The sequence below is a fragment of the Dendrobium catenatum genome, unplaced genomic scaffold, assembly GCF_001605985.2.
Source record: "Dendrobium catenatum unplaced genomic scaffold, ASM160598v2 fragScaff_scaffold_231, whole genome shotgun sequence".
Taxonomy (NCBI): Eukaryota; Viridiplantae; Streptophyta; class Magnoliopsida; order Asparagales; family Orchidaceae; genus Dendrobium; species Dendrobium catenatum.
In genome coordinates, this window is record NW_021318693.1 from 1,704,288 (window position 1) to 1,726,950 (window position 22,663).

Below are 22,663 nucleotides of genomic sequence, written 5' to 3' on the forward strand. Positions count from 1 at the left end.
TTTTTTTTTTAAGTAAAATAAATATAGTGTAAAGTTTAAAGATGATGATGATCGGGGCGATGATACACCCGGTTTAAAAAAGATCTTAAAGTTCCATCATCATAAACTGGAGTAAATTTCCATCGTCATAAACTATCATGGACCCTGATGATGACCGGGGAGGCAACTGAAGGTGGCTACAACGGTGGTGGTCATAGATGGTTGGTGGCAATCAAGCGAGCTTGCTTGCAATGTAAACTATTCTTGCTCAAAATTGTGCTAGTTTGATCTACCTCAAAAATGAACTAGAATAGTTTACACTATATTTACTTTGCTTTGCCTTTACATTTTTTTGAGCCAATCAAACACCAAAATTTTCAAAACACCGACTTTTGAAATATTTTACACCCTTGTTTAATCCAACCGAACAGCTCCATAGTCAAAAAGAGGTTGTTGACCTAACCTGAATGAAGGGTCTTTTTAGGCCACCATAAACCGTGTCATCCAAGGAAATCTTATAAACTTGGAGTGGTTGTTTGTCTCAAAAGACAATTTTAAGTTGATCATAACTAATAGAAAGCTTTATGTCATACCAAGTGTATCTTATGATTCATAAATTAAGAATTTTTTTTAATCTATTCGAGAACTTATGCACTCTAACCTTAATCTTAATTTAATAGTGCCATATTAAAAATCATATAATGATGAAGCTTTTGAACAAAAATAATCACAGCCAAATAATGCTTCTCAATTTACAGATATCTCTTTTTCCCCTCCTAAAATCTGGTTACCGTAATAAAGGAACTTTTATTTGGTCCAGTCACAGGACGTAGCTCTACGTTCGGCCGCCAGTAGAATCGCGCCACGCATTCTCATTATTTACCGCGCGCCCCGACAACCCGACCCGGAACGGACCCAGGATGGCTCGGTATTTCTCGATTTTGCTAGGTATTGCTCAGTATTGCTAGGTATTGGTCGATTTTGCTCGGCAATAACCAATACCGAGCAAATACCGAGCAATACCGAGTTTTTCTAGAAAAACTCGATACAACTCGGTATTGCTCGATATTGGTCTTCACAGAGCGGTATTTCTCGTTATTGCCAAGCAATACCTAGCAATATCGAGCAATACCAAGCAAATACCGAGTAATACCTCACAATACGCAAACATAGCATTCCCGGGTTCAGGTCCGGGTCAAGTCGTCGGGCCGCGTGGTAAAGAGTAAGAGCACATGGTGACATGTTATTGATGACCGAACGTAGCTCTACGTCCGGTCAGAGAACGTAGTAATTGTTCGTAATAAAGAGCGTTCACTTTATCTTCCTCTTTATTTTATGTCAATAATGCTCTGAAGAAATCATCTAATACTATTACATACAAATAAAAGGCGTCCCCAAATCAATGCTATAAGGATGGGCACACTTAACAAATATTTCTTAATATTCATTAATCCATTTGAAAGGAGCATTCTTTTTTATCATCTTCATTCTATTCAATCTTATTGCCTTTTAGAGTATATGCAGAGGTCAACACATACCAAGAGGAGAATAAATTTTATAATCGACGCATGCAAACAATGATCATGTCACTTAGGAGTGTCAATTCAAGTCAATGGATTGGATGTGTCTGAAGTTGACTCAACTCAAATATATTTGACTCAAGACCCGACTCGATCAAACTCGACCTGGCTAACACATTCATGTATAAATGCAATTTTTGTGTATCAACATTGACCCAACTAATAGAACATGTCATTATAAATAAAAAAGATCAAACAGAACACAAGAAAAAATATATAAAAATTTTCAATCTAATTTTTGGGATTGAATAATATTGCAAGCGAACTGCACTAAATAATATACTAACAATCAGCTTTCCTTACAAGCCTTTACAAATGACGCAGTGTACCTTTTTTCATAGAGGGGTGAAAAAGCCACTGGTGCTTATATAAGCGTTTATAGTCTAATTGCTCTGAAGGAAAAGTATCTGATAGTGCTCTCATCAGCAATCTAATCATACAAACCTTCCTGCTCCCAGACAAGCACAAGGAAGTTTACCATCTCCTGCAAGTTGAGGAGCTTATAATACAGAAAGAAGCAAGAGCAGGACTATAGAGTTTTGTTTGTTCATTAGATATGATAAAACTTACAGGGAGCGAAATAGGATGCGCAAAGGGCTTGTTTGATCCTAGCAAACTGTCATATGTTGCATTCCAACTGTATAAAGAACAAACAAACAGGTGATACAAGAAGAGCAGGAGTATGGTTCATGGAGTTTAGCTTCCAAATTTATGGTTCAAATTGACAAATATAATAACAATAAAAAGGAATGGGTGGAGCACAATCAGACTGGTTATACATTATAATGATATTGCTACGGGGTTGTTTGGTAGCACTCAAGATTTGATTTAAGTAGGATTTTGTAAATCCTCTAAATCCGGATTTCGGAAATCCTAAGGGGCCTAAATCCTGAAAATTGTTTGGTAACATTCATGATAAATCATATTAAATCTTGTGTGACTGTTGGGCTATAGAGCGGATTTAACGATCGGACTCTTTCTCTCGAGCCAATGGATTTCGTAAATCCGGAAAAAAAACAGGATTTCGAAAATCCAGGATTTAGCACGGAAAGGCGGAATTTTCCGTCTACGGTGGCTTTCATTTACCGTGAGATTTGGTTTTGCATTTTAGGGCGTTTGGCTGGATTTCGCTCAAATCCGGCCTAAATCCTGCTACCAAACAGCCCCTGCATGTGATGAAAGTCAGTTGGATTTATGATGCTGCTAACATATTAATGGGTGAAATAATTCAATTGTAAATAGTTAAAACAAGAAGAAATTAGCGACCTTTCTGACACATTTGTTTTCATTCAGAAAAGGCACATTTATCCCAAGCTTCAACTATTTGTGGTTATAATGGTCAACTAACACAGGCAATAATGTTTCAACATGTTCTTCATAGGAGGAATATAGACATACCTTAATCTTGGATCAATAACCTGCTCCGTTTTTTTGTGGTCCTTTTTATCCCCAATCCACTGCTGCCTAGTTTGGTTCCATAGAATAAGGCCTGTGGTTCACAATAAGTATTTCATGCACACTGCTTAAATTAAATTTTATCTATATAAAATTCTACATGCTGGAAACATCCAGGATGTCAATAGTTGTGTATGTTGGTGATATTAGAAAAATGAAGTAATGACCATAATCATCATTGTTTGACCTTCTTATTGAATATTTCTCTGCCATTTTTTCAGCTCTTAAAGACAATATATTACATAAAACTGAGAATCAAAGCAAAATACACAAACTAGCATTGCAAAAACAAAGCACACAAAAGAAAACGAATCTAGCTTTTCCTTCAGATCAAAATTTTAAACTAATTCTGTTATTTTATTCAATCTTTAAATACAATACCAAAGATTTTTAAGTTTTAGCATTAAAAAAATAAAAAAAAAATAAAAAATAAAAAAAAATTAAAAAAAAAAAGTTTTGGCATTGTTTCTGAACTTTTTCAACCACATCTCATAGCTTTCTAATTAATTACGCACTTATTATATTATTTTCTTCAATCTTTGCATACAATGCCATAGAAATTTTCGAGTTTTGGCATTGTTTCTGAACCTTTACATGCATCATAATCAATTTCAGCATCAACAGGAAATGTCTCATTGAAAATAGGCAGATGGATTTGAAGATGCATAAGTAACAAACCATGATTCACAAACTCGGGTGTATTGGTTGAGCTTCCTGCTCCACTATAAGGATCAAAAGCTCGAGCCGATGCACTGATTGAAGAGATGCTTCTTTGAGACTGAACTCCACTATTCTCCATTTCATATGTGCTTGTACTCCAAAAGTCGTCTGATATACTAGGTTTTCTGACAGACTGACCTTGAATTCTTAGACCCTTTGAAGGCTCATCCACTGCTGTTATTGGAGTTGGTTTAGTATAGCATCCAAGACAGCTTCTGCTCTGTTGCAAATCAGGATAAACCGACTAATGGATTAGTATTACATTTCAATTCCAGTCGTGTAAGTGGAATTATTAGCTATGGTCATCATTATAAACCTTATCAAACCAATTGAGATCGGTTTCACAAACGATAGCACAGCAAAACCATTTTTGCAAGCTAAAAGGATAGGTCTACGTGGTTTTCTACTTGGTTCATAAGACTTCTTCCAAAGAAATAGTTTGAAAAAACCAGTAGCATTAGCGTGCCAAAACGAAATCTTAAGACTTCAAAACTAAATGTTAAAGAGGCATTTCTTGGACATGCCCAAACGCAAAGAGTTCAGGCAACCATGAAATATAAAGAAATCAATATTTCAAGGATGTTATTTCTTCCGTCAAACAAAGTATGAGGGAATAAAAGTACGTGCTGACAGATACGGGAAAAAAACAAAGGACCAAGGAGCAATTCAACTTCCCTTATGCTCCAATACTTTCAACTGTAAGAACGGATTAAGTTTTTCTCTCTACCAGAGCATCAAAAAGTGATGAAAAACAAGTTTTAAGAACATATATAAACAATACAAATGATACAATAAGTTATTAAGATGATTTGACATCATTTGTTGCACGCAATTGTTGAGGCACGATAATGCTCTAATTTTGCCTCCCAGAAAATTACAGGAAGGCAAGAGTTAAAACTGATAACAAAGTTTATCTATCACAAATTGTGAATGTTAAATGAAGAACAAAATTGAATGTGTCAAGTTATTCCAAATAAGTGTTAAGTTATTAATTAACAACGTTCAATGCAGCCATACTTCAGTCATATTTCCTTTTAGTTATAATTGACAAGACTGCAAAATAATTGAAAATTTTGAACAATGAGAAGTTTAGAGGACTTGGAATTAATAGAATAAAGCTGAGTATATGCTATATAATTTTAGTGAGTGTGAAACTAATGCAATCAAAAATTTGGGAGAGGGACCCAAATTTTTTATCACAAAAACAAGACTCAAAGAAAGACTCAAAAGACTCAACCTAAAAAACTTAGATTCACAAGATTGACAAAACTTATAATAAGACTTGACTTGACAAACCAAAACAAGATTTGACAAACCAACCTAGGACTTCCTAACTTGCTCTAATACTAAATTAATGCAATCAAAAAATTTGGGAGAGGACCCCAAATCTTTTATCACAAAAACAAACTCTTTCTAGGATGATAGAAAGACAGAAAATACTTAAAAGAACACAAATACTATAAAACACAACTTTATATAATAAAACGACTTACAAACAATGACTCTTACAAACTTGACTCAAACATGACACCCTAAACTTGCTTTCAAAAAGAAGAAGGATACAGGTGGGGTGGTCACTTGCGGAGAGACGAAAGAGGTTAGAAGCCGAGAAGAAGAGTGGAAAGAGCTCGCAAGATTTCCTGGGAAGATGAGAAGGAGAATGGAACAAGCTCGCAAGCTTTTCCAATAAAACCCGCAGGTTTACATTTCCAAAAATCAATCACATAACATATCTTAAACATACACAAAACATCTCTATATATAGGCATGAGAGGGGAATACAAATAGCCACAACATTAATTTAAAAGCTTATTTAAATAGGGAATATGAAAAGCCAACAGTCAACTCCAAAAACAAAGCACCAAAGCCACGGAAAAGCCCCCCAAAAGCCACGGGAAAGCAGCCTAGGCGGAACCCGAAGAGGCAGCCGCAAAAGCCAAGGAGGCCCGCACGGAACCGAAGCACCAAGGCACGGGAAAGGCCACCCAGCACGAAAAACCAGCAGATAGCCTTGGGAACCAAGGAGCCAAGGCACGGGAACCAAAGGGCCATCCACGGGAACCAAGGAGCCATCCACGGGAACCAAAGGGACAACAAATGGGGGAATGAACCTCAATTTATGAGCTAAAAAGGCTCTCTACTAGACATTAATGAGCTGATATCTAGTAGAGGAAAGCATTTATGAGCTTGAAACACAAGAAGATGCTCATTAATGAGCTGATTCAAGTAGAACTTACAAAATTTTCAACTCAACTTGTTTTGACCCATTCCTTGCCTACATCAGATACTAATAATTAGTGGCCAACATAGCAAGAAGATAACTAATATCAAGGTTTAGATGAGCATCTTAGATTAATATAAGAAACATGAGGATATAGATGAGGACAAAACTTCAAAAGCTGAAAATATGCAATCAAAATGAAGAAGTGCAACATGACGACTATGAGATAAAGAATATCATAGAAATATAAAGGTAAATTTATAAAATTAAAATTAGAGTATATTGAATATATTTGAATATTAGGTGATGAAAAAATCATTAATAATCACATTGATCTGACAAAAATGAGGATGTTTATCTGGATGTATGATAAAACTATAAAGAATTGATTCAAGGATTATTATATTAGAGGGATGACCGAGTAATATCTATTAAAGATAAAAAGTGAAAAATAGACGTTACTGTTTATTTGGGTTATTTGGGCATGTATATCAAATGACAAAAGATGCGCCATTAAAACAAGCATAAAAAGTGATAAATGAAAATATTATTGATAGAAGTTATGCAAAAAGATTTGCACAAAATATTTCTAATACCTCATGCAATGCTCATCACAAGCTAATGAAGAACAATTATTCATAAGATCTATCCAAATAGTTGGGGTTGTGCTAGTTATATTTCCTTTCCAATACCTAAGTGGTGTTTTTATGTGTATATGAGGTTCGTAATCAAAATCATTTGGTTGCATCAACTTAGTGATGATTGGTTGCTTCGGTATAAATTTTAAAATCATTCCAAAATTTACTTAACAAATATATTATGATTTGACCATCATCTTTAGATATAGGTATCCAATTATTCATCAAAAATAACATAAAAATGCATAATCCTTATATATATGACAAGCGCTAATAATAATACTATTAGTTAGATTGAAGGGGAAAAGCTCAATAAAAAACTTATAATTTTTTATTTTTCTCATTTATAAAGGTAAATTTTTTTATCAATCAGCTATCCATTATTCAAATATAATTAGCAGAAACTCAAATAGTTGAGATGAAAACATAACTAGTATAAGGGTTATTGGGTAAATGGTACAAATAATATAATTTGTAAGACTTGATGTATGTGTGGATAACATATAGCAAACTAAGCTTTTTTGTTCATACTTGTTTAAGTTTATTACTAATGATGAAATGTTCTTTAGTTAACATCTAACGTGGTGTAAGATACGGAGAAAATTTATTTACATAAATATATTACCTTTTTCATAATCTTTAACTTCTATTATCCCATATAAAGTTTTTCTAATTTAATAAAGGATAAAATTAGGATTTTGAATTTGGCTTGCAAATCGAAGATCACTCAAAAATTGAATACAATTTTGGCTCAAATAGAGCTCAAATCAAAGTCGAAGTGCTTACTAACGAGTCAAACCCAACTCAAATCGATCAAGCTAATAGGAGATAAAATGGAAATGTATATGAATGTATATATACAAATTCATATTCTATAAACATATGAATTTATATATTTATGAGTGTATATGCAACAACAATAACAACAACAACAACAAGCTTTTGTACCACTATGTGGGGTCGGCTACATGAATTCTTTTTCACCATTTTGTTTTGTTAAAAGTCAAATTCTCATTTAAATCTAATAAAAAAAAGATCATTTATAATATTTTCAAAACAAGTCTTTTTAGGTCTACCTCTACCTTTGTTAACATAAGTCAAATCTAACACCTCAACTTTCCTAACCGGGTCATCGGAAGGCCTCCGTTTAATGTGACCAAACCATCTAAGGCGACTCTCTCTAATCTTATCTTCCACTGGAGCTACTCCAACCTTTTCACGTATATGCTCATTTCGTATCCTATCTCTAAGGGTAAAGCCACCTATCCACCTAAGCATCGTCATCTCTGGAACACTTAACTTAGTATTATGCTTCTCTTTTTATGAGCATATATGCATGCTGGAATAATAAATTGTATGAGGAGATTGAAAATTGACAAGGATCCGATCAACTTTTAGCTCAACGCAACTCGAATCAAAGTTGGCAGGACATTCCTGGCATAAATAAGAACAAATTAAACCAACCTCTAACAAAATTGGATTCGACAAGTAATCGAATTAATGAATTTGTGTCAATCTTGAATAGGGTCAAATTGGCTCAAGGTTGAATAGTTAATCACCTAAATAAAATCAAATCAAGCTAACTACATGTGTCAAAAAGTACTGAAAAGTGTATTTACTCATGAATTTTTTAAGACAAAAAAAGTATTATTCTTCATTTATATCAATTAATTAAAATATATAAACATTTTAATGACTTTTAAACTTTTAAACATGCACAATATTATACTTAAATTTTATCTTAAGTCTCAAGAAATTTTTTTTTCTTAATTGCCATAAGAATTCTTAGGATTTACTTTACTTGAATTAGGATTTTGGATTTATAACATTTACTTTATATGAAATAATCCTTTTGGATAATTTTACTTTCTTTGGATATGTTAGGTTTGCTTTCAAAATATATCATATGATTCAATCCCATTTTAAGAAATAGTAAGGAATCAATCAATTGAATAAGATCTTTTCCATTCGGCTCCTCTCTCTTCCCTTTTCTCTCCATGTTCCTCTTCTCCCTCTTGCTATATCTTACCTCCTTTTATTCTCTCATCTCTCTCCATGTGAGTCCCTCTTATAGTAAAATTTCATTCTCCCTCTTCCTTCCATTACAACCATTCTATATCAATTTTGGTATAAAAGCAAACCTCGATTCTTCTTTCATCAACTTCTAGTCATGCGCCCATCTACTAAATTATGCTTGACTTGGTGTAAAACCTTCTAATGACTCCAGCATTTCTGTACCGTAGTAACTCACTCTTCCTAGCCACTTAGTAATTCAAGAAATCACCTTCACTTGCACTCCGCTTATTAAAACAACATCAAATTCCACATATTCCTCTATGACCCGATCTCTGTCGATAGCTTCGAACTCACCCACTTTGACTTATGTAGTTACACCTCCCTCAAAACCTATTGCAAAGATTTCCTCCGCATCCTCAGGTCCATCCACATTGACTAATGTTTCTTTGTTGGCCATTACAACTCTTCCTTCCATAAATTGCATCCTCGTCACCCACATGCCCTCCATGTCATGCAACTCACATCCATGAAAAGTTCCGCATCATATTACCTCGCCCGCTTGTGTCCATAGGTTCATTGTCACTTCGGTTGCAAACCAATGCGATTCATATGCGATCCGCCTGCATGGTCCCCCTCATATGTGATCTTCACATCATTCTCAGTTTCAAATCTAATTGCACACACTTCACACGCCAATATTTCACCCGCTACTGTATCTCAAACCTGTATCTTTGCAAAACACAATGATAAACCCAAATCAAAAAAGAAAATGTGCCAGCTTCATTCAATTAGCTAAAAATTGAGTCATGTCTTATTAGTCTAGTACTATGCAATGAAGGCCACTAAACTTTTAGAGATATCTTTTCAAAATTTTAATATTTTTTATGCGTATGTATGACAAATGACATATACTAATATTACTATTGATAGAAAATGGTAACAAACCCAAAAGAAGAGTGGGAGGGATTTTTGGCTAATCAAGCAAGGAAGGAGAGAGAGAGGGCACTTGCAATAGCAAGAAAAATTATACTTCAACTTTAGTGATTTTCAATATACAATAACGGCCTTCATATTGTGTAGAAAGGGGGAATTTTTATCACATGTTCCGGATTCTCTATGCTTTCTATGCAAGCTAAATGAAATGAAAATACAAAAATAAAAGAAAACTCACATGCATAAGACATAAAAACTAAACACGAGGATAAGTTGTCAATTCAAATGATTGGAGAACCTGCTAAAATCAAGTCGGATTTCAGTGTGGATAGATCCATCTTAGAATGCATCATTAGTACAACGCCAACTCATCTAGGTTGAAAGAAACGCTTCTCTAAAGTTTTGAAAGGTGTCACCCATGTTGGTGGTGGATGAACTGGTTCGTGATCATCTCATAAGTTAGCCATAGAAATAAGACACATATATATAACAATCCTGAGGCCACAGCTCTTGATATCACCATTCCATCATACCATGGTATCTGATTATCAACTTATGCAAAGATCATATGATAGTTTGGCAATGGTAGTAACGGTGCAAAGAACTCAACTTGCAACATAGATTTAAGTAGCAACACTAGGAACTAAGAAACATTTAGTATCTTCATATCAAGGTGTAGAGGAACAATTTCAACATGTGAGTCATGCTCAATCACTTCATGTTCCCAAAAATTGTATAAAAGGTCGGGCGAATAAGATTTGAGAGCCCTCTGGTTCCGCAAAGAGAAAAAAAGTTACAAAAGCATCCAATCCAACCAAGCGATCAGAAATACGTATAGTCTTTTCATAAACGATCCTCCTCCTAAAATGCAACTAACATGACTTGGATTCATCACCAAGCACATAAATAACACCAAAAAGAAATTGTCATAGTCCAAAATCTTCAGGAAATACATAGCATAAAGTTAAAGAATCGAGATACATACCCCATGCAGGAGAAGACCTGGCCGATCCAAGCAGAGAGAGATCTGCAGAATATCATCGAGGTGACAACCCCAGATCCACCATCAACAACCCGAGAACCGCCCGTCGACGACGATTCAGAGAAAATAAGAGATTGTACTTCCTGAGCCCTAGAATCGATCTTAAAATACGAAAAGATAGGAAAGTGAAGTATATCCCAGGTACATCAGGCGAAATTTTCATGAGATTGCGGAATCGACGAGGGAGGACCTAAAAATAAAAAACTGGCAATCTGAGTAAATTCAAACCAACCCCAGCCACCACAAGAGGGACTGAGGGAACCCTGCTTCCGGCCTTCGGTGGCGCTTCGATCACTTATAGTAAAGTTTAATTTGATCTTGACGGCAGCGCTGAGCGCTACCTGATTAAGGAGTTCTTTTTCATCTTCCTTGGCTTTTTATCCAAAACGGTAAACTGCTGCAGTGCTGCTTACATTGTTCTAGACTGTTACACTTTGGCTCTTTTCTAAAACTAAATAAATAAAATATTTAATTAACTACTAAAATTATTCAATTTATATATGTAATATATAAATTTTAGTATTAAATTTTACTATTCATAAAATTTACTCCTACTAAAATTATGAAACCCGCAACAATGAAGAAGAGTTAAGAAAGACCTATCGAGGTCTCATTGTTGAAAATTGACAATAATGGGATTAGCAGCGTGTGAAAGCTAACAATCGATGACGAGTGTTAGCGTCTGAAGGCTGAATTTGAACAACGACGAAGATGCGTAGAAGAAGAAATGGGATCTCACTGGGAATGGGGAGATAGTTTGTGAAGGATAACCCTTTATAAGGAAGAATAAGTTAGAAAGTTGTGACAAGATTTTTTAAGGAAGGATATAGATAGGGTTGACAGTGTGAGGAGGAGAAGCCCTATGAAGAAAATAATGTTGATGGTAGGTAATGTGATGTTTTTTATGTAATTTAAAGTTTTAAGCATTATATTAATAAATATTGAATTTTGAGTGTTAAATATGTAAATAAAATAGTCTTAAGTGGTATATATGTAAATACTCAAAGAAATAAAATTTAGGGGTGTTTTGTTGCAAATACTAGGATTTAAAAGTTAAAATGCTCATGTATTATATTTTATTTTTTCAATTCTTTATTGCAATATGAATTTTTTCCGCTCGAGCTCTTTCAGCGCGTGAGTCCGTCTCCCACGACCGCCTCCTGTCCGTAAGAGATATAACAATATTTCTAAGCATTACTATGCAATTTTGTTTATGAGCCATAAACTGAAAAATTAGTCTAATTGTGACCAGATCAAGCTGACTAAGGCTTCGTTTGGGACGGCTTTTTCATTACTTTCTAAAACGGAGTTTTAGTACAAATTTTTTTATTTTTGTACTAAAACTCCGTTTTAGAAAGCAATAAAAAAGCCGTCCCAAACGAAGCCTAACTTTTTAATAGCATCAAATCAAATTAAATAGCATAGCTAAATATAACAGGTATTTTAAGAATTTATTTAATAGTTTTTATAATTATCACTTAAATAGTGAAAATTTATGAAAATTATCAAAGAATTTTGAAAAAAAAATTCAAAATATTTGATGATGTAGAATGTTTACCCTATGAATTGGAAATTTTAAATTAAGCCGCCATTAATTTAAATTAATTGACTTTTAAATTTTTCATAATATTTTGAAACGGCTTTCTTACTGCTTCCTAAAGCAGCTTTCTGATACAAAAATTAAAGCTGATATGACAATTTTTTTAGAAAGCAATAGGAAGCCGTCCCAAACAAAGCCTTAGGTGGTTGTAAAGCTGCTATGACAACTTTTTTTTTTTTTTGAAAATTGCTTTTAATACAACAATTTTTTTTTTTATGAAAAATTAGAATATTATCTTTCTTACAACTACTATTCTCTAACAAATATGACCATAAGAATTAGGACAATATAACTGTTGTGGGCAAGAATATACGCGATGATAGAGTCAGAAAGTATTCGTCTTAGCGTTGTACGGATATTCAGCACACAAACAGAAGATTAAAGAATACCAAAATTTTTACGTGGAAAATCCTAAAAGGGGAAAAATCACAAGGTCATGCCCAGTTAAAAAAGTTCCACTAGTGTTTGCTTGAAATACAAGAGACCGACTCGTCCTTAAAATTTAGGATGATCAAATTACAATAATCACTTATGGATTGAAAATCAGTTACAACTTCGGGCAGAGTTCCGATGTCAGTTGGAGATCAGAAGGAATTTCGGCATCCCTTGGGCAGAATTCCGGCATCACTTGAGCGTCGGGCAAAATTCCAATGTCACTTGGGCGTTGAACATAATTCCGGCGTCACTCAGGCGTTGAACAGAATTCTGGCGTCAGGCAGAATTCCGGCGGTGGTCGTGAAGGAGTTTCTTCCCTCCAATCCTTCTCTTCTTCTTCTTCTTTCTTGGGTCCCTTTTCAAGAGAAATGAGGGTCTATATATAAATATTCTGGAGTGGCATGACCTGTAAATAGATGAGAGATCAGGGGTAAATGGGGAGTGGTTGGATGAACAACCAATATTGTTGATCGTGTACCGTTCGTCAGACATTTGAAAGCCTTAATGATGTCGGAATTTGATGATCTTGGACTCGTTGTATTCATCTTGTCGAGCCGCTCGATTCGATTAATAAGCAAGTCATGTTTCAAAATCGTTTGGTAACTCAAATTGTGGTTCGAACTTTCTAATAGCGCTTCAGGTCCTTGATTTGGACTCTTTTTGGGCTCGGATTGAGTCGAATTTGGTGTCGTTGGGTTCGTATTTCTGAGTCGCTTAGTTTGATTGTAAGTTCGCTCAAATTGGAGTTCAAGTGATCCCAGATTTAATTTTTGAAGTTTTCGGCTTGATTTTGCCTCAAAATTCATGCCCGATCAAGATAATTTTTTTATGATATATCAATAACATTATCTGGAAAAACAAAAAACAATAGCACATAAAAATATGATAGTATTATGAAAAGCAAAATAACAAAAAAGCTGTCTCAAAACAACCTGCACTTTTGCGGCCCACATGTGAAAACTATGTAATAAGTGGACCGGCCTTGGGTTCACATTTAAGTATGGCCCATGTAAAACTGTGTGGGCCTATGGATCCAGTCTTACAAAGCGTGTGCTCGGAACTTTGACGGATATAGGAATAATTCAACCTAAATGGTCACCAACTACTCTCTCAAAAGTCAAAATGTTAGCCTGAATAGCCTCTCAAGAATGTTGACCTGATCAATTGATTCCGAGCAGTGGCTCCATTTAATGTCATAATTATGATTGATACAAGTTAATTATTTGTTAATTCAAATTAGATTAGGAATTCATTTGAGATAATTTTTTTATCTACACTTGTTGCTTTAAGATTAAAATCATAATTTTTATATAATTACTATTTTTTACTACTTTCAATATATTTTCATACTAATGAGGCTGATTTTCATAGCAGCTTAAAAAAAATTATTTTCCCCACAACAATTTTACAATCACCTTTATCAAAAGCTTTAGCCTCCCCAAACAGGAGAAATTATTACGTGCGAGTCCGGATACGTCCGGACTCCAATAAAAACACGTCACCTATGATTATACACAATGTGTAGAATTGTACACACTATGCACAAATTGTAAAAATAGGTACTTAGTAGTGTGCACAAACTTATATACATAATATACACACTATGTACACAATTGTAAAGTGTATACAAATTTATACACACTGTGTACAAGAACACGTGCCACATTTTTATTAAAGTCCGGACGTAACTCTACGTACAGACTCCGCACGTAATAATTTCTCCCCAAACAGACCCCTCTACGAATAATGCCACTAGCAAATTCAAGGAACAAGTCCAAAGTTTTAGCAGGCCGGTAAATTGCAAAATAAAAAAAAAAGCATAAAATATTAAATTTTATTTGCGACAATTTTCTTACTGCTTTGCCCTTCAGACCGCAACAATAATTGTTATTTGACTATTATTTAAAAAAAAAAATTATACTAAAAAACCACTTTCTACAACTTCAAAAAATTAATTTCTCTACAACATCTTTACAAAATAGTAAACAAATTGTATTAAAAAAAAAACCTTAATTTCTTATATACTAAATATTATTTAGACTTTTACTCTCAAGGGAAGGAATCCTCACCAACCTATGTGATGAAGGAGAAATTCTTCATGATCAGACTTTCTATAATAGACATGAGAGAGCCTCAGAAGTTCTTCACGAGAAGCTTTCCCACAAGTTGCTTGATTGTGTGTATGAAAACGCAATTATAATTGTGTGATATGGATACCACACTCGATTGATGTGACAGTTCTTTTCCCCCAACAAAAACAAAATAATTTTGTAATAATACTAACAGAACCTTCACCAGAATGATTATAATATATGCATAATATATTACCTTTATATAGAAAAGCTCCTTTTGTAACCAGAACAGTTTCCTGACCTATATGGAACTTTAAATTTTCCTGCTTCCACTGTCAAAACCTGAAAATTCTCTCTAGTTCACTGAGAATTATTCTGTTTGAACGCCGGACAGATAACTGTCCGGTTTTCTCTCAGTCTATAATAAAAACGCAATGAGCCGCGCTTTTATTGTAGACAGAGAAAACACTGGATGATTTTCCAATCCGGTGTCTGCACTGAATAATTCATCCTAATTCACTACTGTGTTTTTGTTAATTGAAATATACCTTTTTTACCTTTTCCTCCATAAATCTGCTCTATCCTCTACATCTTTCACACATATGGTCTCCCATTCCTCCAATCTTCTGCACCATATTAGAGCATCTCCAACCCAAAATTTTATTTTTCACTCCAAAATGCAGTGAAACTAAAAAATGTGGTGATTCATCTCCAATCGAACTCCATTTTGCACGCTTTGGCGAAGGTAACCGTCTTTCTCCTCTTCTTTCGAGCGTTTCTTCGGCAAATCCGGTTGAGACAGAAAAATCGCGTAGGTGAACAGTTCAACGCCAATATTAGCGTCGTACTATTCACCCGCAAGCAAATAGCGGAAGATTTGACGTTCAGCTACAGCGTCCAAACAACGTTATACACATATTTGGCATTCATTTGGAGATGCTCTTATATAAAAGAATGCATGAAACAGCATCAAATGCCTAGTTTCAAAGGGAAAATCCTATGTCAATCTTAACATTTCCTTTTTCTAGCACCATCAATCATCACATGTTTTCTAGCAGATCAACCAAGATGAAGTAGCAATACAAATATCTTAAGATTAAAAAATAAAATAGCATCTGATGCACTGCAACACAGTCATCCATTAAGAATAAGTACAACAGCTTAAGTACAATATAACTATAATGGCTCGGCAATGAACATAGCAATCGATGTTGAAAATACATCCGGAAATATGGAACAACAAAAGTTAACATCAACACACAAAGGCACAAAAATGAAGCACAGGACAAAATAAAGTGGGGCAAAAGGGAAGAGAGGAAGATTGTTACACATGTGGATAGTAGAATCCGGCAGGCGGTGGCATCATCGGCATCCCATATTGCATAGCTGGGTTGGGGTAGTAGTAGCCATTGTTGAGCTTAGAAAGACTAGCCTGGCCCTGCATTCCATCCTTTGCATATTGCTGCCACAGCTGCTGCTCCTGCAGCAGTAGCCGCTGCTTCTTCTCAATTTCATCCATCTGCACATAGGATGGAGGAGGGATGCAGAGTGAGGCGGCAAAGGGGTCTCCTCCGATGTTCTCAACGGTGCCGTCGGGTGCTGGCAAGGCCAGGACCTGTGTAGCAGTTTTCCCCGGCGCCGGGAGAGCCACGCTGCTCGAGCTTCCTGAGTTCGCTTGAGCATTTACATGCTGCTTAACAGCACCCTGGTCGTACATGCCATTGAGAAGGAGAGGGTCAAAGCCTCCTCCCAATGCAGCCTTCTGTTTTGCAAGGTTACTGGCTGTCTCAACCAATGCGAGCTCCCAATCAGCCTTCCCTGGCTCGGCTGCCGGTGTCTGCCAAGCAGAGGTTACTTCACCTTCCCCTGAAGGGAATGCCTCCCATGTCCCATTTGCCGTCCCAGCGCCAGTGGAGAAAAGGGCTAATGCAAGCTTGTTTCCTTGCGCATCAGCTGTCACTGCATCCTCCCTAAGATCAACTAAATCACCTTGAGGCTGAGGCTGGGGCTCCGGTTCTGGTTTGGGCTCCGGCTCTGGTGCAGGTTGCTCCTCATAGTCAGATGGGGCAGGAAGAGCCTTTATGCTGTTCATATCCTGCGCTGGCTCTTCCTCCTGCACTGCAGGCTCTTCCTGCCTTGGTGGGCTTTTTGGCCTCCTTGCCTTGTCCCTCATGAATTCCTCGAGGGTCTCCAGAAGCTTATCTGTTATGCGTTGCACCTCTGGATACTCCGACGACCTGGCCACTCCTGTGTCCTTGCACCATGCGTAAAATGCAGTGAGCTCGTCAATCTGCTTCGCTGCACTAGCATAGGCCTCAAAGGTTTTCACACAGTCGGCATGTTCCATGTCAAAGAAGCGATCCAGCAGCACAGCCAGTATCTCGCAGATGTCGGCATAAAGTTGGAAGCTCTCTCTAACAATTGAGTAGAGCGCAACAAAAACCATCCTGCTGCTTTTAGCCAAGCCCATAGGTCTGCAGGCGAGAAACCGATCGAGCAGCTGCTGCAGTTGGTGCATCCGACCCAACACTTTCTCAGGTTTCATCTCCCGGAGAGGAGTGGCGGGTTTCTTTTCATCACCTTGCCGAGGCGAAGAAAACGAAGTTGAGTTCCTCCCATAGCTGCCCCCGCCATAAGGGTCGGGATCACCATAATCCGAATAGTGGTAGGGGGCCTGTGATCTCCATTGCTGCTGATCGCGTGGGGAGTTGTAGGTTCCGCCATAGGGTACGATAGCGCCAGCGCCACCGCCACCGCCACCGCCACCGGCGGCGGTCTGCTTGCGGTCATAGATGATGCACTCGAGGCGTTGGTCGAGGTAGAGGGCGTAGGTTCGGACGAAGGCGGAGTGGTCCCAAGAGCTGGAGTGGGCCTCATCGCGGAAATCGGACATGTTGAGGAGGCGCGTACCGCGTCGGGTGGCGTAGAGGATCTCGTGGTGAAAGGCCGGATCCCCGTCGGCCAGGAGGCGGTGGACAAGCATGAGAGCCTTAAGGGCAACGATCCAGTCACGGGTCTTACCAAGGCGGCGAGAGACGGTGGCCACGCATGGTCCAACGTATCCGCGGGAGTAGGAGGTGAGGCTGAGGATCTCGCGTATGTACTTCTCATCAGCAGGCTCATCGTCATGACTTGTCGCCTTCACGATAGCCACATCGAGGTCGGGGGCGATGTTACTCGACACCTTAGCAAGGCCGATGCTCGTCTGGTCCTTCACCGCACCGATCGCCTTCCGGATCGTACTCGGCGCCATTCTTCTCTCTTCCTACCTCAACCCCCTTCTTCCTTCCTCTTCTCTATCCACCTAAGAAGTGGTTTATAGCCAAGATTAAAATGGAACGAAATCTATTGCCTTTCAAAACAGTACAAATAAGCAATCACGTCTTTCGAGGCTCAGGATTGATTGATACCCCAAAACAAACAAGGGGATTACTGCTATAAACCCGACCTTCACGAAACGGAGCTACTATTACCTGAGCCACTCCGCAGGCGATCCACTTCCAAGCCGTCCAAAAGATCTTCGATTTTTCCCAAAAAAAAAAAAAGATCTTCGATCTCCTCTTCAGCGACTCCGGTTCGCGGGATCTGCGCGGTATCACAGCAGAAACCTCAGATCTGGCTCAGCCTCCAATCGGCTCTGACCAAATCAAGGTCAGCCCGGCGAGATCCAAACGACAGCCGGAAAAACAGAAGGATCCCGAGAAAAAGAGGTGAGGATCTATTCCGGAAACGTCGGAAGAGCAAAGATCAACGATGGATGTTCGGATGAGATAGCCAGATTTCAGACTGGTATTTCTGTCTCTTCTGCGACACCTCCTCGTCTCTTTCTCTCTCTCTCCTCTGGTGCCGCACCAAGCTTCTGGTTCTTCTTGCTTTTACCAGCTGCGATATCGCGCTCACGCGATTCAGAAACTATTTAGGTCGAGAAAGTACTGGATGTGAATAGGAGGTGGACATAATACGTTTTTCTTTATAAATTATTAAATTATTTATTTATTTATTTATTTATTTCAACGCGATTAGGGTTAGTACTGATAAGTGGCGGAGAGGATACGGCAAAAATGCCATAAATAAATTGTTCTATTTTTATTTTTGTCGCCGGATCATATCCCCATTAACTATCCTTCTCGAAGTTTTTTAATAAAGAAAAAAGAAGTCGGAATATTATGACTCAGTTTTAATTAAAAGAAATTTAAATTTTTATGTAAAATATTTAATAAAATTATTTAATTTAATTTCAATAAAATGATTAAAAATAACCGCTATCTTTTATAAAAGGACTAAATAATTTCTAATTACTTAGCGTCATCCGGTTCGACCCCGGTTAGACCGGTCGAATCGTGAGCCTCTTCTAGTTCCATTTCGTTGTCCGGTCCGATTTTCAAAACCTTGGAAAAAACCGTCCCAAACTAAGTCTAATTCTTTGTAAAAGTTAAAAGATTAATTTGAACCTTTTCTCTTCCCAATTTCGAATCTTTTCTCTTGTTATTCATAATGAGAAATATTATTGTAAAATATATAGTAAAAAATAAAATATCAAAATATTTACTCATATAATAAAAATTAATATTTAAATAAAAATTCGGGTTACATATCTTAATAATAAATTATTAATTAATGGTAAACGTAATTAGATCGCTTGCATTCCTAATAATTGACACGCGAATAAATAATATTGTATTAAATAATGTAAGTAGGTATTTCATGATGGTAACAAGCAGCGATATTCTTTGCTGCCATACGAAGTGTCTTCTTTAGTAATTAATTATTATTTTTGTCATATTTGTTGAGGAAATTGTGCAATAAGAAGTTTTTTTTTTCATAAATTTATTATCCTATGTTAAAAAAATGTTTTTAAGTAATTTTCGAATAGCTTTCTTATTGTCTGTCAAAGTAATTTTTAAATACAAAAAATTAAATTTTTATGCTAAAAAATTATTTTAAGAAATAGTAAAAAAATAGTTTCAGATGAAGCCTAAGCCTATCATCATGATCATAATTTATTATTAGAACATTTTATTGATTTCCATAAAAAAAAAATCAAAAATAAAAGTTGCTGAATAATACTCTTCTAACCATCATAAAACTTCTCTCTTTTATAAAAATAGATAACAATTTCTATTTTAATTATCACACTAATAATTTTGATTATGATAAATGATTTCTCATCATAAAAATTTTCAAAGTCATAAGAAAATCTAGTCAAACATAACTATGACAGCCATCTAAAATTAAGACTTCGTTTGAGATAATTTTTTACTGTTTTTTAAATTAATTTTTTAGTATAAAAATTAAAATTTTTATTCTAAAAAATTGCCTTAAGAAACAATAAGAAAATCATCTCAAACAATTGTTTGTGCTTACATAAGCAATTTTTTAATACACAATCTTTTATAAGCGAAAATTTTTTTTATTAGAAAATTGATTTATAAAGCAATAAGCAAAAATTCCATGATGTAAATTCCATTCCCTTCTTCATAATGAGTTGATCATCCTCTTATCTCCTCTTGAATTATTACGTCCGGTCACCGGAAGTCTGGACATCCAATCCAGACGCGCCACGTCATGCGAATATTCTGGGTCCCGATGGATTTTGATGACGTGACGCATCTGAATTGGTGTTCGGACGAATCGGGATACCGGACCTAATATTTTTCCTTGAGCAGACATAGAAGAACGGCAGTTGGTCAGTTGGCTCCTCATTTTCTTTAGAGTAGGAAGGGGTAGGTTCTCTTCTTTCTACTAAATGTCAAGTTTCTATTTTTCTGGAAAGAAACTCTGATATTTCCTTTTGTTGTTCTTTTTTTAATCAATCAATAGTTTCTTAATTCAGAACTATGATTGATAACTTTGACTGATTTCTTACTATTTTTTAAAACAGTTTTTTAATATAAAAAATTAATTTTTTACTAAAAATTTACTTTATAAAGCAACTAAATTCTTAACAAATCCTATACTTTGAAAAATTAAATAAATTAGGGTATAATGGGATATAATGGTAATGTAATTCACAATAGTTTCAATGATGGTTAGAAATCTGTCGTCAAATGAATGCAAATGTGCGATGATAATCGGTCAATAATTATTAGACGATGATACTTGACCATCGATGATCGTGCGACACGACGACGGTCAAGCAACAGTGGTTAGGCGACAATAGTTCTTGGCTGAGATCGTCGAACAGGACTCTAAAATTTACTTAGATATCTAAACATTATCTAATTTCAGGCCCATTTCATTCAGAGATTATGATTTATTTACAAAATTTTGAAGCGGTCTTTAATAAATTTAAATTATTCGGAATTCAATTATAATTTTTTAATTAAAATAATTTCATTGCTTATTTTTCTAATCATGGAAATTTTGGAAAAAGCAAAGCAGATATTAAAAGAAAAAATAATAATTAAAGCTCAAAAAATAATTAGAGGAACAAATCAATATGAATATTTAAGCTATTAAAATAACCAACCTTTCTCTTTTGCGAATCTTAATAGGCTTATATATTCTCTCAATCTACTTGCAAGATAACTATTGAACTGGCCAACCCTAATATTTAAGAGGACTACAAGTCTACAACATTTTATAGAGTTAGATTGTAAAATTGCTGCAAATAAAACTTCAATATTATAATGATAAAAAACAGTTTTTTCATTATAGAAAATTCTGAAAAAATAATAAAAAATAATAAACAAATAAAAATTATGATTACCAACTGAAAAATAAAACAACCAGAAAATTATCCCAAACAAACTCTAAGTATCTCATTACACCTAACTGTGTTGGGATTGCTTTCTTACTGCTACTTAAAACAATTTTTTTGATATAAAAATTAAAATTTTTGTACTAAAAATTTATTTTAAAAAGCAACAAAAAAACCACCCCAAACGAAGCCTTATTTAAAGCAATAATAAGTTGAATAAGTTGATATCATATGTTATTAGCTTAGTTAGTTCAGCATATTTTGGTATAATTTATATCAAAATATCATGAATATTTTTCCAGCTATGAAGCATGCAATACAAAAATAGGCTTAGAACAAAAACAAATAGTAAGCCAAAAAGAAATAGCATACAAGCCACCTTAGCCTACCCTATTGATCAATGCCATGAGCTTTCAATCAAAAGGTTTTGGATTCAAAGAGTTATATATATACGTTTGAATTGAGCATTAAAACTCATTTGAGACGTCTTTCTTAATGCTTTTTAAAGTTATTTTGTAGCACAAAAATTTTAATTTTTATACTTAAAACACGAAGCCTAAACTTGTTAAAAGAGAAAAAAAAAAAGGCAATCTTTCAACATATTCAATTACAGGGCAAACGAAGAGATTGCTTATAAATAACTATCCAAATAGTAGCAAACGGCAGTCCAGTTGATCCAACAGAAGAAAAATACTTGAAAAGCTACAAATAGCAATTTCAGCAACATATAACAGTTCACCAAGCATCTTTTTAAGCAGCTTTTTCAAAGTTTTTCGCTGTGCAAAGCTCCCGCAGTAATGTTTGACAATTTTATTGTTATTTTCAACAAAAACTTGTGAGGTGAAATAATCTTTTAAAATAAAATATATTAAAAAATAATAGTTATGAAAAAACATCATCCAAAAGAATTACAATGTTCATAATAAATTTCAGAGTACTTTTCTCTCACAATAATTTTATAACAGATTTTTTTTTTTGGAACAGGGTATCTACCGCTACCACTCCAAAGGGAGTGCTCGGCGGCGTAACTAATCCCTCAAAGGAACCTGACGAGGCCACCCACCATCATCGGGCTCACACTTACTTTGCCCCACTGAAGAGGCGAGGTTGCAGTAGAGGGGATTCGAACCCAGGATGGGGGTTCCCGACCGCAATAGAGAGGATTTGAACCTAGAATAGGGGTTCCCAACTGTACTCACCCACCAACCACTCTAAGCCTCGGTGGATATAACAGATCCTTTTAATGCAACAATTGAAATAATGGCAAAGCAA

General features: G+C 35.7%; 2 protein-coding genes across 5 annotated transcripts in view; both read right to left on the reverse strand.

The window, feature by feature from the left end:
* The window catches only part of LOC110104203, a 19,454-nt gene extending 8,502 nt beyond the window's left edge, over nt 1-10,952 (reverse strand). For 2 of the 4 annotated variants that reach the window (XR_003700099.1, XR_002304025.2), the window contains exons 1-5: nt 10,528-10,952; nt 3,693-3,949; nt 2,958-3,048; nt 2,130-2,196; nt 1,889-2,043 (exon numbers count right to left, since the gene is read on the reverse strand). Coding sequence is in view for 2 of the 4 variants with exons in the window: in XM_020833199.2 (XP_020688858.1) it covers nt 1,990-2,043; nt 2,130-2,196; nt 2,958-3,048; nt 3,693-3,949; nt 10,528-10,583 (525 nt within the window). In the remaining 2 variants the exon portion in view is untranslated. Of the gene's footprint in view, nt 1-1,753; nt 2,044-2,129; nt 2,197-2,957; nt 3,049-3,692; nt 3,955-10,527 lie in introns of those variants that run through there. The other 2 variants (XM_020833200.2, XM_020833199.2) reach the window with 2 other exon arrangements.
* A 4,829-nt stretch (nt 10,953-15,781) lies between these two features.
* LOC110104214 (putative clathrin assembly protein At2g25430) lies at nt 15,782-18,627 on the reverse strand. The gene is made up of 2 exons (XM_020833215.2): nt 18,165-18,627; nt 15,782-17,995 (listed from the first exon to the last, which is right to left on the reverse strand). The coding sequence occupies exon 2, from the start codon at nt 17,942-17,944 to the stop codon at nt 16,016-16,018; it is 1,929 nt and encodes a 642-aa protein (XP_020688874.1). The 5' UTR covers nt 17,945-17,995; nt 18,165-18,627; the 3' UTR covers nt 15,782-16,015.
* Nucleotides 18,628-22,663: the final 4,036 nt, after the last annotated feature.

What these genes read in the sequence shown, in the direction of transcription:
- LOC110104214 (XM_020833215.2), bottom strand. Translation starts at nt 17,944, where the DNA reads ATGGCGCCGAGTACGATCCGGAAGGCGATCGGTGCGGTGAAGGACCAG.